Below are 17,030 nucleotides of genomic sequence, written 5' to 3'. Positions count from 1 at the left end.
TTCCTTTCTTGTCTACATAAAATTAAAAAAAGAATAACCGATGGGGTTTGTACAGTTTCCTCTGACGACCACTTATTTTTACCACCATTTTTTATTGTATTGATAAAGAAAATTTTAGCCGTGTTGTGTCATGTAACATAACCTTTGTGAATTTATATATATTTTTGTTAAGGCTCTTGAAAATGCTACTGAAGATGAACTTGTTGATTTGGCTGCTGTCCTGGGTTTTACTGGGATGTTGAATCAAGTACAGTTCCACGCTAGTTTAGAAGGACGTAAATTGGAAATGGGTGGATTCTCTGGTGTGGCTAAAGCTGAACGTCCTAAAGTCGTGCCAGATGAGCCACCTAATATGACAGATGTAGAGGTTTGTCTCGTTTTTTCCTCTACTTGGTTAATCCTTTTTCTTTGTAGCTTAACATCATTTGAAAATTGAGGGACACTAAACACTTTTTCCTTCACTAAAGACTACTTACCATCGTTCTCTGTTCTGACCACGTTTTGTAATTTAGCCTTTCCTAGTGAACCCTTCAGTTTTGTATGATGTTGGTTCAGTCACAAATGATTGACATTTTCTACCTTCAGGTTGCTACTTATAAGTGTATGCTCAGGATGTCTAGTAATATCAAAGGCGGTGGGTTAGTGTCGAGTTACACATCCAAGCCTTTTTTTACAATAAATTTGTTGATTAACAAGGGAAGTGAATAGACCGTTTTTCAGTTCAACTCAATTTTTTGATTTATTACCTAACCGACTGGCCTTTAAAAACTGTCTGACACTGCCATTTCAATTCCGGTATTATGCACAGTATCCATACTAATTAAATAAATGTATTCAACAAAGGATACTATGTTGTCGCCATAAAGCCGTCGACTGTTGAACCAAGCCCTATTGGTAGGTCCAGACTGGGTGCTTCGGGTTCGCACGATCACCATGATCAGTGGTTAGAGACGTTGATTAATAGCTTAGAATCTATCCATATGGCCCAGATAGTCATTCTTTGTGTACTCCCGAATCCTGAATTTTAAAATCGTTTTGTACTTATTCAGCGACTTCGTTTTTTCTCCTCATATCTGTTATGTTTTTCGATCCTTCGATCCTGTTACCGGCATAAAAGCTTCCCATAAGCGAGCCCAAACCAGCTATTTGAGTGAGAAAGAAGCCTTCTTAACTAAAACTGAGTCTAAAATATATGCACACACTCATAAATATGCATTTTCCTCGCTTAGAAAATAAAGCCACATTCTCAACCAATAGCGTATGCCTTTTTCCTTAAGAAATTAAGCAAAATGTTGGCTAGTAGAGTTGGTTTAACTATAGACCTGTCTAGCTGACCCAGCGTATCAAAATCATGTTCTCCATGCTGTCATTGCTGTTACTACTACTTTGCTATCCATCTTGGTAGTCTTATCATCAATTAGTGCGGCGACTGAAGGCGCTTCACGTGTGGGAGGTTCTATGTTACTTATAGCTAACACTGCTGTCTCAAAAAGATAATGATTAGTCGACATTAGACCCTCTGTTTAGTGGTCAGTAACCAGGACTTCATTTACTTTTATAACTTGCTCGTGTATCTACATTTTCAATACTTTAGAATTTAAACTAGTAGATACCAAAACATTTTCTATGGTGTTTTTCAATCAAATAGGTCCGATCTTGTAACCTACGGTGTATAATTGTTTATTTCTATTCTATGGTTCAATTTTACTCTCACCTAAAAATAAACTATTGTTTCAAAAAGACTGCTTTATTCCTCCAAAATTTCACATGTCTTCATACTTGGATTCATCATTTATTACTTGCTCACTTTAAACTGCTTGTATTTTTCTTTCTATCTTTTATACGTTTCAGGATAGTATAAAGAAATTGGAAAATAACAGCGAAGAACTAACTAAATTAAATTTAAACAATATCAAAACAATAAGTGCTGAAGCAGTACAGCGCTTATGTGCCGCTCTTACAAAGAATAACCAGTTAACTGAACTGCATATGGCAGCAACACGTTTAACAAACGCAATGGTTGAACCGTTCTTTGATATGTTGCAAAAAAATACTGTATTAAAAGTATTAAATTTGGAGTCGAACTTTTTGACTGGTTAGTCGGAAACATTATTTACTGTGAACAAATATTAAAATTACAAGCGGAATTTGACATGCCTCAATTCATAAGAATAAATTCAGTCATTAGTAGACGTAAACATATTGCCATAACGTATCAAGAACTATAGGAGTGTAATATGTGCTAAAATACCGCAATGAAATAGCAGATTCGAAGCATCTTACATTCGATGAGGTTGGTATACATACATATTTTTGTATTGTGTTCTATGAGCTGAATAGTTCAGTTACGAAGCTTCCGTTGATGTTGTGCTATTCATCGTTTAACGATCCAGCTTTTCCTAGGTCTGAGTGAGTCATTACTCTGTTCCGTGTTACTGGAATAATGATAAGGATTTTTCGAGGTTATATATATCCATTCGTTACTTTTTACAGTGTGTTATTAAAATTTTTTTCCGTAAAAGTGAGGTATTATGCATATATGTATTTATGTACCTGGTCCTACGTTGCAGCTGACTGAGGTATTATGTCAACTTTAATTGAACCTTATTTTGATTCTATAAAGTCTACTTTCTTATATATTTGTAAACATTTACATGTGACTTCCCTGTACATATACCTATGTAATACATATAAACGTACACATACAAGCACATGCTTGTTGTCTTATCATACAGTTCTTGTTTATGCAAGTGTCAATCGATATCAAAAATGTGTAACTTCCACTAGATTTTTGATTCCAGATGTGTTTATGCGTATATTGTACAGTATCCTATTAGGAACGATAAGCTTTTTCTTATTGTTTTTCTCTGAGTGATAGTTTTCTCTCGGCCACAGGTTTACGTTTGGTGTCACAAATGTTGCTTCCATTAGGACAGGATTCTAGACTTCAAAATACAGTTATTAGTGAACATAAACCAATTAGTTTTATGGCTCAATTATCCAGAATTGGTTTGTTCTTTTCAAACTTCACTCGATTTGCGAGTGTTTTCAGTGTCATAATGTATATCCTGCCACTAATGTGCATTGACTCTAATTACCGTGCCACAATGCGAAAGACTGGATGTTGAGAATATGGTTTGAAAATGCAGAATAATAAAGTATATGTAGTAGAGTTCTTTAACTTACGATCTAGAGTAAGATAAAGAGTGAATGCATGTTTATTTATTTATTTGAACACATAAATATTGGTAAAAGGAGGTACCAAACAGATATGCACCACATAAATCATTCGGTTTGTGTGAGGGTTGGGATACTGCCTGGGTGCCCAAACCGAAGCAGGAAAAGTTTGTGCTCGTCTGTGATGCATGTGCGCCATTGTAAACCATCATAAGCCATGTCTCCAAACCCTGATCGCAGTTGTGCAGAACCCAAGCAGTTAGTCCGTACCTACTAACGTAGCCAAGTCCTACAGTTGATGACGTGATGCACTGGTGCTACTTTTTTTATCTGACCAGACTTGTATCTATACCAGTGAGAACATGTCGTGAAGATAGGTGGTGGTTGGACATACTTGACATATGTCCTAACCACCTCATTCCATGAAGATTCACAATTTTATCGACCAATTTGTCATCTTTACCTAGAATCCTATGCCTAACCCCAACAAAAATGTCCTAACAATCTGGTTGTCTTAAGCCAATCAACAACATGTTTCTCGGTAAGGTGACTTTTCGCTCATTGTTGTCATATCTTTTGTGTGGTGCGTTTTACTGATGACAAAAGCAAGAGCAGATAGTATATATGCGTATTCAAGTTTATTTTATCCGACATATTCCCGCGACCAAGGTAGAAAGAACTGGACTCGAGGAATTTGTTTGGCTATAGATTACCTAATGTTCACATAGTCAGTGGGTAGTCCAATATGAATGAAATGTAGTCAGTGAACAAAACGAACGATGATAATGTACTTAGGTAGTTTCCTTTTAAAAACAACTACTGTTTTACTTTTAATTCACCAAACTACTTATCTATCATGCTTTTTTTATATTTCAGGTGTTATTCTCGTTCGTTTATTGGAGTCAATTAGCCATGAAAAAAGTGGAATAACCGATTTGCATTTAGCTAATCAACGTCAATCTGTGCTCGGTGTAAAAATTGAGCAAAATTTGACCGAATTAATACTAGCCAATCCACGTTTAGTTCGTCTGGGCTTAGATTTAGAGACTAGTGATGCACGTGTACGTACCAGGGAACATGTCAAATTTAATTTAGATCGTGTATCTCGGCAACTACGGCGTAATAAAAATTAAATTTTTACGTGAATATGTAAGTACGTTTGAACATGGTACTGATTTTCACTTTAATTTGCCTTTAATTTACCTACTTATTTTTCCCATCTATTTTGCTTCTGTAAGCTACAGAATTAGCCTAGTATTATTAAGTTGGTTTACATGTGCACATTTATTTATGTATATCCTGTTATTATTTTCAGTTTGGTCTGTTTATGTTAGTCGATTTCACTGTTGTAATGTATCTGTTAACATAATTTCAACATGTATATCTGGCTTTGTTTGGTCATCGTTACTAATATATACTCATGATGAACACATCACCACATTATGAGTCCAAAATAATAAAAATCATCTCAATTCTTATAATTGTTTCCTGCATATTCATAATCGAAAAATAGCCATTTCAAGGTAGTCAAGAGTTACACTTCCATTTGATTTTGCTTCTAATGTGTTTGTATCGTGAGTTGAGATTTCGAATGATACGATTGTCGTTGCTTAACATCTTCCTATATTTTATTTGCTGTCTTCCATTTGGTTACATGCATTCTGTATTTAAATACAAGTAAATTAGTCAAATTCAATATGCAATTAATCAATTTTGTTTGTATTCACTTTTATTTGTAATCGTATTGGATAGTTGGATATCCGGTGACAACTGCTAAAAAGCACAAAATAACTGTTGGCTATTTCTCCAACTTCTCGGGGCTGTATACCTTTATATCTAAGTTGTTTTAGTGTCATGTTGCGACTGACAAAGCCGTTCTGTTTTATGTTTCAACGTTAGATGGACTCTGGGTTATATGAGATCGAATCCGACAGGGAGCATCAGTTCCCTCAAAATTACAGGTACATCTTGCTGATGGGTACCAAATAGCATTAAACCTTGGTTCGGGGTATATTTGCTAGATAAGGTAGTGTAGAGCCTTTATATATTTGCTTTCGTGCATGGATTATAATGTATTGACATCATGTTGTACCAGTATACAATGAGAAAGATATGGATGGTTAGTATCTGGTAAGATAACACCTGCCAGGAGTTTGCAAGATTTTAGTTGTCTATCCGCAACCATATTATTAATGACCTGAGAAGGTCCACCACACCCTCCTAAATGCCTTCAGCACTCTACACAATACAGCAATGTCTTCTTATAAGCTCGGGGAAAATAATGGATAACAATAAAGAATTAACAAGTCGCGAAAGTAAGTGCTGAATAAAGCCAATAGCATGTAACTTTTATGTGTAATAAGTCGGACAGGAAACTTTCTTCGATACGAAAACATGGGAACACCAAGAAAGATCAGAGGGAAAGCTTAAACTAGAATAAATTACCTTTGAAATTATTAAAAGATCTCCAGTTGTACGAGTTTTGTGGGATTCTAACAGGGTGTTTGAATGCTGTTCATGACTCAAGATAAAGTTAATAGTTTAGAAAGATTAAGTGTGAAACCATTAGGAACAGACCATCGTTCACTAACAGACAATATCTCATTCATTTCAAGATGATACATACATACTTTGATATCGACTGCATATTTAGAAAAAGTGTTTTTTAAGGAAGATGGTAGATCATGGCGAAAATAAAGAGGAAAGAACAGCTCCTTATGGCACAGCATGAGTCAGTAGAGACATTGAACACTTCCCTCTAAACGCTACTATTTTTTCCCAAAGAAGTTGGAACAGCTAGTTGGTTATCCAACTGTCGGTGTCGACGCTGATAAACCTGTAAATTGTTGTGTTGTAAGGGAGTCCAAGGCAGACATATAGTCTAGAAATGCGCATCGAATATACCCTTTTCCAAGTTGAACACTATTATGATACAGAACACTAACATTGTTCACCTGCGCCTCGACAGTACCTTCTGCAAGTGCCACCAACTAGTACGCGGGAAATAAAAACCAGATGCACCCTACTTGATCCAATATCCTAAATTTCAGTTGTTTGACACCATTGCCAAGTTGGCGGGTTTACTTTGGAGATGTTAACTAGCTAAATCGACGCAGTTGGATACGTTGCCCCCAACGTCCGAATCTAGTGTAGGAAGTGTGTTAGCGGCCGAGTAAGTCATGTGTCGATTGTGTTAAGTTTTTAAGGTTTGATAGACTGTATATTGTACCGCATAACATCGTCGGCTGTTGCAGATTTGAGTGCCAACACGAGGCAGCTACTACCGAAGTCTAATGGGCGTAAACATCTGTAGCGATTCGATTGTGGACTATCAAGTCAGCACTTTTTTTGTCATCTGGAGAGGTAATGGGAACGTTAGACGCTTGTTTCAGACAGAAGATAAGAGACAAATTCGTAAGTCAACAAAATAATGGGATGATTTGTTCGTATTTCAGATGGCCATGTTGACGCGGTTAATGGATGATAACCATAAAACATCTATGCGTTGTATTTTGTCATACGTCATGACACCTAAAGTTGCCAGCCATTTAATATTACTTGGCACTTCGTCGAAAACTGCAGATTATACGGCGCATTAACTATTCGGTTCCTGTCCTCATCCGTCAACGAAAAAGACCTTGGGAAACTGTGTGACCGCGTCGCAAATGTACTTTCACAATATGAGAGACAAAATACAAAAGTGTTATCGAATAAAACAAGAGCATGTGTGTATTAATTTGAAGTGACAATTACTCTCTACCGTTCTATAGGTACAATGTTCAGTGTTAACAAAGATGACCGTAAGTAAAACTTCACTTAGATAGTTGATTAAAATAGCAATAGCTGTTAGATATCGTTTTAATTTTAGTGTTCATTAAATTTGAAAATTCACAAGAAAATTACTCTGCTTCTCAATAGACCAACAGGCGTTACAAAAAGGCATTACTAGTTGGATATTTTTAATGTTCAACTTCGTTATCAGTAAACGTTTTTTAAACATGCACGAAACCCTTTGAGCTAAACACTCACTAGTGAGTGTTGAGAAAGCCGGTTTGATTTTAAATGCACTTGTAATTAAGTACTCGTGCCTAATTAATAACACATAACCTGGGATATGTCACTTACTCGGTCGCCTACGCACTGCCCACACGCCCAGACTCGGAAATTGAGGCAGACGCATCCAACTGTGTCGAAGTATTCTATTAACATTTTTTGAGAAAACACCTACTTAACAAGTGGTGGGACAAAAGTGATCAAAAACCGGAATTTAGGGTATGGAACGTGGCTAGTTTCAGCCTACGTCAACGAAATTGTACAGAAACCCTTCTTTTTTGCATCTCTACGAAATATTATTAAGATTACTGTACTAACCTCTTCGGTCCCCCTTCGTTTACTGACAAAGTGTTTTCGTCCGTAAAGCTGCTGGCACGCTAAGCAGCCAAGTTGTTGAACGAAACCGCCAAATCATTTTAATTAAGAAAGGTTAGTTCAGCGAAGAGTCCATAGCATCGTTCATATTCCTTAGTAAAATTGGGCAAATCCTTTTTGACCGAATCTGTTGCTCCGCTTCATGGTCTGGAATGTGCCGAAAAGCACGTCGCTAATGCTAAACTCTTGAAATTTGAGCACGGCGGTTGAAGTAAACAATTTTTAATAATTACGGGGTCTAAATACAGAAGGGACAATCGGCAGTCTGTCCTTTTCCATACTGAGACGAAGTCTAATGTCCGACATTTACACTTAAAGTCTGAAGGAGTAATTGCGACACAACTTGACGTTTTCTTATTTATATCCATAGTCACAAATTTGTTCATGTTTCTAAATATTTTAAGAGAAAAATCTACCCATAGATTGGTTAGTTTCTTTGTCGCACCTAATTACACCATGTTAATTGGACCATCCGTTAGCAACGTATATCCACCGTTTGGAGCGTCATTCTTCCATCAAATCGTCGACCCACTACAACACAGCTAACTCACCCTACTTTTCAATTGAATTAACTGTGGATTTAACATCCTAACAAGCAGGTGGGTCACAGATTACAGCAACCAGTTTAATAACTATGTGTCTATTGAACTTAACACTGTGCAGCCGCACGTCAGTCATTTCGTTGAATTCTGCTGGCCTAGTATTCCCTCCGTAGATACCTACCATGAACACGTCACTAAATCCAGGGGTAAAGATGCGTCATAGGCCAGAGTTGTGGAATAGAGTTCTTTTAAATCGAAGGTCCGTCCACATTATGCAAATTCAATGAACCAAAATGACAAGTACTCAACGGGAGTTCAACTAATCTTTGCAGATTTATTTCCAATCCGAAATCGTAGTAAACACTACTGCTGATATACTTAGTTGGAACACTTGTGCACGTTCGTAGGACACTGCTAATACTGCTTGGTAAATCCGGAACAAGACCTCGAAAATCATTCAGAATGCGATCATCATATTCATCAATGATATATTTATCTGTTTTTTCTAGTTTGTGGACTTTTTGTGAACACGAACGAATATCATTATATCATACAAGAATTGGACTAACGATTTCACTGGTGGGATAACAAATATCAAAACAGAATTAAAGATAACAAGTGACGAAATCTATAGTTTTATTCAATGAGTATTCTGTAGATAATTCCCGGTTTGTCCTACGAAACATGTTTTTCAAATTTTTGATATTCCTGTATTTAACTTTCTTCGTTTGACGTTAAAGCGTACTCTCTTCAAGATTGCCATATACTTTACGTAGAACACGAATATTACAACGGCAAGAAATAGACAATGGAGCACGTTTACGTATATTCCCACATCATTAGTGATAAAGGGTTCAAATGCATATCCGAACGAGTGTAAAAATCAACCATATTTTGATGACCTAATGGTCACAGAAGGCTACAATCGCCACATATGATTAACAGTAAACTACTGAAGGTGGTGATAGCGAATCCAGTGGATTCGTCAACGAAAGAGATGGCGCTGATGGTCTGCAGTCTGGAATTACGTGGATTTGGTAGCATAAGCATATTTGTATTTGTGCAAGTTATTTGAATGGCATCTTAGAGCAAAAGAGTTCGTTAAGTCATCTGAAAACTCAGAACATGCAAAAGCAAATTAGTAATAGTTCACAATTACGACGAGACTGTAAATACAAATCCTAATTCCTTTCGTCATTCTATAATCCTCACTTAACACTAGTAAGTAGGTGGACATCCCAAGGTCATTTTAGCGTTGCTCGTCCATGAATTATAGTCCCACCTCAAGATCTGACTGTTTGCTGTTTTAAGTACATCTTACCAGCAACAATGATGTCTCTGATTGTAATTTTTTGTAAATTGTAAAGCGACAAGTTGTTAACTTCTCATATACGTGCTTGATGTGTTAAAACAAAGAGAAAACTTCTTGAAATATCGGGATGGTATCCCGAATATTCCAGCAGGTCGATTGGTGTGAACTAAGACTGATGTTTACACCACGTCATATTAATAAGGCATGGTAGAACAGCAATAAATAATCAGGAATTCTAACAATGTTTTAAGATTTCAGCGTGTATATCTTGACACAATGATAAAAAAGTTGAAAGATGTGATTTATTGATTTACAGAATTTATCAAGTGAGTAAAGAACTAACTTCTTGAGTTTATTAAACATCTATTTGCAATATTTGTTGATGCGTGAACTTATTGAGTTACTGATTCGTCGCCCAACTGATGGGTTTATTCCAACGTTGTTTATTTTTTGCAGGCTTCTGATTCTGTCACTCACCAATTTGTTAACGTTTGCGGTCTATTCATTTGTAGATCTTTCGATTCGTCTAGTTTATGAATATTGTGGATTGCTGATTATTTTGATTTATCGGCTTATTGGTTTACCTGAATTATTAATTGCTTGATTTATGGATTAAGTGGGTTTTCGATGTTTTGATCTATCGGTGTGCCGTTTATTTTTAATTTTTGTTTGTCAATTTGTTGATTTTCTCCACTCTTTGGTGAGCTATTGCGATTTGTTCGCCTGTTGGTTAGTTCTACTTTGTTTCATCACTCAGTTGCTTTTGTTAAATATTTTTCATTAATGAATGTTGTTAACTCCGTTACCACACTCTGTAATTACTCGCTTCTCATTCAACTAGTTTTGTTTGTGTATTGCCTTATAATACCTGTTAATGTTTAGTAGGCAGTTCTGTTTCTAATAGTTTTTAAACGTACGATGTATTGCAAGTTTATTTCTTATGTATTTACACAAACTAGTAACATTTACTGTTTTTATTATCATAATTACTTTCCCTCAACTCTTGTAAAAATTAATCCCATTTTTGCAAATTGATTATATGAACATAACAGTTCACATTTTTGTGTACTTTTGGTTCTCATCTCAGTTGTTGGTAAATTGTTGCGGTAAATTTATACGGCATAAGTCGGAAGATACCTTCGATCTAAAATGACCTCTCTCTAGTTGACACAGATTTGACAGGCATTTTGCATTTGAAAAGTACAGAGTAGACCACCAGACTGTGTGCTCCCTTGATTCTCTAGTTTACTTGCATGTGTACTAACTAATTAATTTATAGAACATTCATATTGACGGATCATTCCAACAATTATCAGTGTTTAATTTTCCGTAGCTAAATATTTTTTACCTGTGGCTAATTGTAATACTCATAGATTAAATAGTACAAATACGAGACCTGTTGACATGAACGTTCTTTTCTGGCAGCGACTGTATGATGACTAAATGCATTTGAATTGTAGTAAAAACTGGAGATCCCAGAAATAACGCATTTTAACCAAAGAGAACTAGATGAGCACGAACGAGCGTATTGTATCTGGAGTTCGAAATCAAGCAGTCATCAAGTACAACGGAATCATTGGTTCATACAAGCACCAGAGATTGGTCGATCAAAGATTTTTCAGTTTTAGATGAGCTCGAACGTGGCCATAACGATTTACGACGAGTAAGTGAAACAGGAATCTGAAAATGCATATAGCATATCCACATTAAATTCATTAACGAAGTAAGGGAAATCTTAGTGAACGTTGGAAGCATTTATATGTTATTTCTCAATGCATTTTTAGTGTTAGAAGACCCTCAAAATTCCGGTCTCATCAAAAAACCATAAGAATGTGTAATTTCCTTTTGACATTGTGCAACAAAGTATATTATTTTTGACACTGTAGTGATCTACTTTTATGAAGAGAACACGATCGGTGCAATGGAAACATTCTTATTTTTTTGTTTAATTGTACCAAAACACACTTTTCCGTTGTTTTATGACCTTGAACTCTCACGTACGCGTAGTAGTCTCGCTTGCAGATTTTGGCACGATCTCGTTATTATTCCGATACCACGAGATAACCAAAAATACATCCTAACTACAACCTACAACTGCCTTCTAATATTTGTCCTACGGATTTGTTTAACTGGGTAATTGGCACGTAATCGATCTGTAGTGGTGATCTTAGTCAACTGCGATTCGACCCCAACTACACGTCTATGCTTCCAGTTGCTTTACGTAGCCTATTCTATGCAGTCCCTCAAAAGTGTGGACAAACATACATTTACGGCAAGATTTATGAAATGTGATCTATTACTTGGAAGGAAAACGTCGGTCCACCACCATAATATACTTAGGCTTTGTATAATGTGGCTGATTGTGTGAAAAATAATCATTAGTGACACCAACAATGCAGAGTCTAGGACTTCTGACAGTAGATGTATAACTAAACTTTAGTGAGCTGGCAATCCTCAAAATGACATGCTTATTACGTCAAATTAAGTGAACTTGGTTCAGAGGATGGAATGCTCAACTGACGTTTTTGCCAAGAAACTGGACTGTATGAGAAGTGTACTGAAGTCCTGTATGTCAACTCGACGTACAATACGAATAAGAAAAGGTAAGAAGTTACTCAATATATGTTACTACAGATTTTCTTCGTTCCTGTTAGTGAGGATTGATTGTTGTGGAAGAGGTCGTCCTGTGTTGTTTGCCTGGAAGAAGAAAGAATTGACGGTTGATGTCGACATCTGATTTCAGATGTCCACTGGAATTATGCCAAATACCACCCATACACATAATCTCGTTACGTACTGTGCTAAAGCAGAAACATAAATACGATATATCACCTCAGTACATATAAGTTAAAATAGAACAGCCCTAGGTTTAAGAACATATTCTGGTAACAACTATTGTAAACATAAGACTAGTGATCCATGCGCTCAAATATTACTACAGTTGTATGGAAACACTATATTTTAATATTGAATGGCAAAGTTCTCGTCTTCAGTCGTCTTGATCTTTATAATGCAGGTGTGTGATGCAACGCTTTTCGTGTTCAAGTGTGTAATTGTGACACTCCGGTTTAGAATGCAGTCACTCCTTTATTCGGTTACCTTATATGGTATGCTGTCGATATATCAAAGAATCCTACATCCTCTCAGTCTTAATAATTCTGTTCAAGGTACAACTTGTTTACATACCTCTTAAAATGAGATTTGATGGGTAACTGGGGTGCTGACATCATTAATGTGGTTTATACCTCCCAGAATTTTTAAATTCTGAAACCACCTTCAAACTTCGGCGTAACTTTAGCAACACATTGGGATTAGGTGGTCACATCGTGACGAAGCTGCAATCTTGGGATTAAGTCTATTGTTCTAGAAGCCAAGTTAAATGTACTTTTATCGAACTAGACTATTATCCCCCAGTTTCATCTTTTGCTGTATGTTACGTCTGTCTGCAATTAACAAAACCAGTAGATCAATGCTTGCAACCTATACTCGATTACGAATAACGTATTTTTGTCACTGTTAATGAAATACTAAGTGTAACGCAATCATAAACGAGATAATAAAAAGTCTAACATAATTAGGGTGTCTGTTTGACGAAATTCCAGTCATCATGTTGCGTGATACGTGAAGAACTGTGTTTGTCAAATATTACTTTGCCGGTCTTAACTTTGTAAAACACGTACGTAAAATAGGTCAAATATTAAACTATGATTCTCATCTTGTCATATCAAAAGGTTAGTCGTAAATGTCTTTTATGTACATCAAAACATACCCATTTCCCTATCTTTTCGATGAATCCAAACATGTAAAAAATACTACAGAGGTTACTATCACTATCTAAGTTTTTTTGTATTTAACAACGTGTAAACTTTTAAAATTATAGACAGCCGTTTTATTTACAAGTACACAGCTTAGAAAAATTCAAGCAGCCAAATTTTATCCTGAATATCTAATAATAGACAGATTCGCCATGTTGAGTATCAACGCTAGTAAACTGTTGAAAATGTTCCTTGTAAATGTACGTAGACTGTTAACAATTCTGTCGCGATAGAGGGTGGATATCTCTTATTGTCTTTTAGAAAAATTTTGGTCAGTAGGCTTGTGTTTCGATGCATTACATAATCCTGGCTTAATACTTTTCCACAGGGAGTAAGAAATCTACAGGACATACAAGATATAAAGATGTAAATGACTGCCAGATAATAAATCTAACACCAGTCACAAATAAATCTATTACGTTTTTCAAAAGTTTTGCACTAATTTTATAGCAATGTTCTTTTATGGACTAAATACATCTATAACAATGTGTGTAAGCCCCTATAATTTAGATAGACATAAGCTTTGTTTGATCATGTAGAATGTAAAAATGATTAAGGGTAGGTAATCATATAAACCACAAATACCAACTTACTTACGCTACTTGTTTGTCGCGCAGGAGCATAGACCATACACCAGCTTCCCACATTCAATTCTCTCCTGAACAATCCTGTCCAGTTCTTCCCACTTGCTATTCATCCTTTGATGTCTGCTCCTGATTCTCAGCAAAATGTGTTCTTTGGACTTCCTCATTACCGTTCCCCTTCATGACAAAGTTTCCATAATGTTTTGTTGTCCATATTGTCAAACCCCTTCCCATGGTCGAGGATGTTCACGTGTAGTAACGAGTTCCATTCAATTGATTGTTTAATAATGATCCGTTTTGTCGCGACCTTCCCTTAAGGGATCCGGCCTGTCGATCTCGAAGTTAAGCGATTATAGAAGTTTCAAATGGATTGTAGCGGTAAATAAATCCCCAAAATAAGTGGCTCTGTAAGTTTTCGACATTGGGTGCTGAGCACATTATTTTTAATGGACTCACCTAGCTGAAGGCACTCGGTCATGTTTCCGCACCAGATCACGAGCGGGAACGCCGTGCTCAACATCCCCTACAATCGCTCACCAGATTAGATCAGATGATCCTCGATATATTGATTGTAAGATCCATTTTGAATGTTTTGTGTGTGAAAATTCCTCCATGTATACACTTGCAGTTTGTTCCTGTTGATTCCTTTGGTTGTACATTTTGTCAGTCTTCTTGATTCCATTTGAGCTGGTAATAATTGTATTTTATTATAGTTTTTATTTTTGTTACACCTTCACTAAATTTCCATGTTTCTTCCCGAACTGCACTTGTGTTGTTTTACTTTATACTTAGTCTTGGCGGCAGCCATATTGGTTTGTCCCTCCTTTTGATTGCGTTGCTCACATTGACTGGAATTGTGAACTGAGGCACTTTTCCAGAATTGGGAGCATTCTGTGTTATAGAGTAACCAAATATTATCTTTTGAACGAATCTGTGCGCAGTCTATCCAGAAAGGATAGAATAGCATTTACTGGTTGTGATTGGTAGTTTCTTGCATCCTATGTCAACTTCCTTATTTATTGTAATTTAGATTTGATTAATTAAACAATCATTGGTTGGATAGCTGAATGGTCATATTTGTTTAGATAACAATGTACATTTAAATTTATGATGAATTATAGAAACGTCATTTTACCCAATTATTTTGTCTTTTGATTTCACTTGGTGGCTACGCTTCGTAATAGAAAATGTTACTGGTTAAAGCTGATGATGTCACAGGTATTCAGTGTTTGACAACGCTTTTACCAGTAACACCTAATTTATTTTGTTCCCACCCAGAGAAATCAAAAGACAGAGTCGAGGAGATCGGAAGAGTATATTTGGCGATAACCAATATATCGGAATTCTCTGATCTAATCTGGCTAGCGATTGCGGTAGATGTTGAGAACGGCGTTACCACACGTGATCTGGTGCGGATGCATGACCGAGCGCCTTCAGCTTGATGAGTCCACTAGAACATATGGTCAGCATCCAATGTCGAAAACTTACAGGGCTATTTATTTTGAGGATTTATTTACCGCTACAGATCACTCCCCTAGTGGGGCAGTGACGACCCTAAAACGTGGCCAGCCAGAAGTTCAAACCCAGCGAGTTTGTCGTTGGTAAACACTCTTCTGATAGCTTGCTAGGATTAGCAGCGTCTGGTCGTCTTTCCTTACTATATGGGACCGAGGTACAACATAGTAAAAAAAGAAAAAGTTACAACGAAAATTTCGACTCCTCGTAAACTGCATCGTTCTTTTCCAGCCGTCCTGGAAAAGAAAAAATAAAATGTAAGTGCATGTCGAAATACACTCGTATGTGCGTGAAAACACAATGTCGGCGAAAAAATGGAAAATAAACTCAAGCACACGTAATAGCGCCAAAAATATTTTATTTTTTTTATTCGTTTTTTAAAAATAAAAATATATAAGCATATTAAAATTTTTTTTGAAAATATATTATACATCGTAAAAAGAAAGATCCAGATCTAACTCTTCTTCCAGAACGCGTCGTTTTAAGTTTATTTTCAGATACATTCGGAGTATCATCGCTAGTGTTGGTTGTCGGTTGAGGAATTATGAGTGGAGTCGTGTTGTGCGATTGTACCGAAGGAAAATCGACGTAGATAGGATTTCCTTCTAAATACGCTACTTTGAGGCGATCGATGCTGATGCTATCGTTGGTTCCGTTCTTATCGATTAGATAGTACTTCGGTTCGCGTTGAAGAACTTTGAAGGGTCCTTCCTATGCTGATTCGAAAGGTCGTCGATGCGAGTCTCGACGTACGAAGACATGTGTGCTATATCTTATGTCAGGTGGAACAAAAACATCAGTTGATTGCAGTCGAGTGGAAACAGGTTTAACTGAACGCATTGCGTTTGTAAGCCTGTTCGTGTAGGAGGTTAGATCCATGTTCATGGAATAAGATGAAGGGTCCATGATCTCTATTGGAAGTTGAAGTGTCGTTCCATAAACGAATTGAGGTGCAGTGTATCCAATGTAGGCTTTCACTGCATTGCGAATATATAGTAAGATGAGTGGAAGAGCGTCGGTTCACTATGAAAGGTTTGCGGCTGACAGTGAAGCTTTTATTTGTCGGTGGAAGCGTTCTACCAACCCGTTTGCTTGTGGGTGGTAGGCAGTCGTTCGGAAGCGAGTGGTTCCTAAAAGTGTGGTCAGACGACGGAAAAGATCAGATTCAAACTGACGTCCGCGATCTGTAGTGATGGTTGAAGGGCAGCCGAAGTTTGCTACCCATCATTCGACGAATGTGCGGGCCACTGTTTCAGCAGTGATGTCCTTGATAGGTACTGCTTCTGGCCATCGCGTGAAACGGTCTACACAGGTTAAGAGATAAGAGTATCCATTTGAATCTGGTAAAGGTCCTACTAAATCCAGATGAACACGGCCGAAACGAGCACCAGAAGTTCTGGACGAGCCTAAGGGACATTTGTTGTGTCTGATAACCTTAGGTTTTTGGCAACTTACACAGGAGCGTGCCCACTCCCTCACGTCTTTATTCATACCAGGCCAGCAAAACCGTTCTGCTATAAGCTTGATGGTTGCACGAACACCTGGATGAGAAAGTTTGTGCAATGTATTGAAGACATTGCGTCGATAATGTTTCGGCACGATTGGGCGATCCCCACCTGTAGATATGTCACACAGTAAGGTTTCCTTACCTGTTCCC

At 36.9% G+C, this 17,030-nt stretch overlaps 1 protein-coding gene across 3 annotated transcripts in view; it reads left to right on the top strand.

Annotated features, from left to right (window-relative positions):
• Positions 1 to 17,030, top strand: part of TMOD2_1 (Tropomodulin-2) — a gene marked incomplete at its 5' end in the record, with an annotated part of 29,143 nt that overhangs the window by 5,011 nt on the left and 7,102 nt on the right. Inside the window, 4 exons of one of the 3 annotated variants that reach the window (XM_051217607.1) lie at positions 173 to 367; positions 1,852 to 2,095; positions 4,054 to 4,326; positions 9,916 to 10,515. In XM_051217607.1, the coding sequence (XP_051065022.1) occupies positions 173 to 367; positions 1,852 to 2,095; positions 4,054 to 4,310 (696 nt within the window). In that variant the 3' untranslated portion in view covers positions 4,311 to 4,326; positions 9,916 to 10,515. Of the gene's footprint in view, positions 1 to 172; positions 15,350 to 17,030 lie in introns of those variants that run through there. The other 2 variants (XM_012942365.3, XM_051217606.1) reach the window with 2 other exon arrangements.

Source organism: Schistosoma haematobium, chromosome 5, assembly GCF_000699445.3.
Source record: "Schistosoma haematobium chromosome 5, whole genome shotgun sequence".
Classification (NCBI taxonomy): Eukaryota; Metazoa; Platyhelminthes; class Trematoda; order Strigeidida; family Schistosomatidae; genus Schistosoma; species Schistosoma haematobium.
Note: the sequence above shows the minus strand (reverse complement) of the source record. Positions and strands in the feature narration are given on the sequence as shown.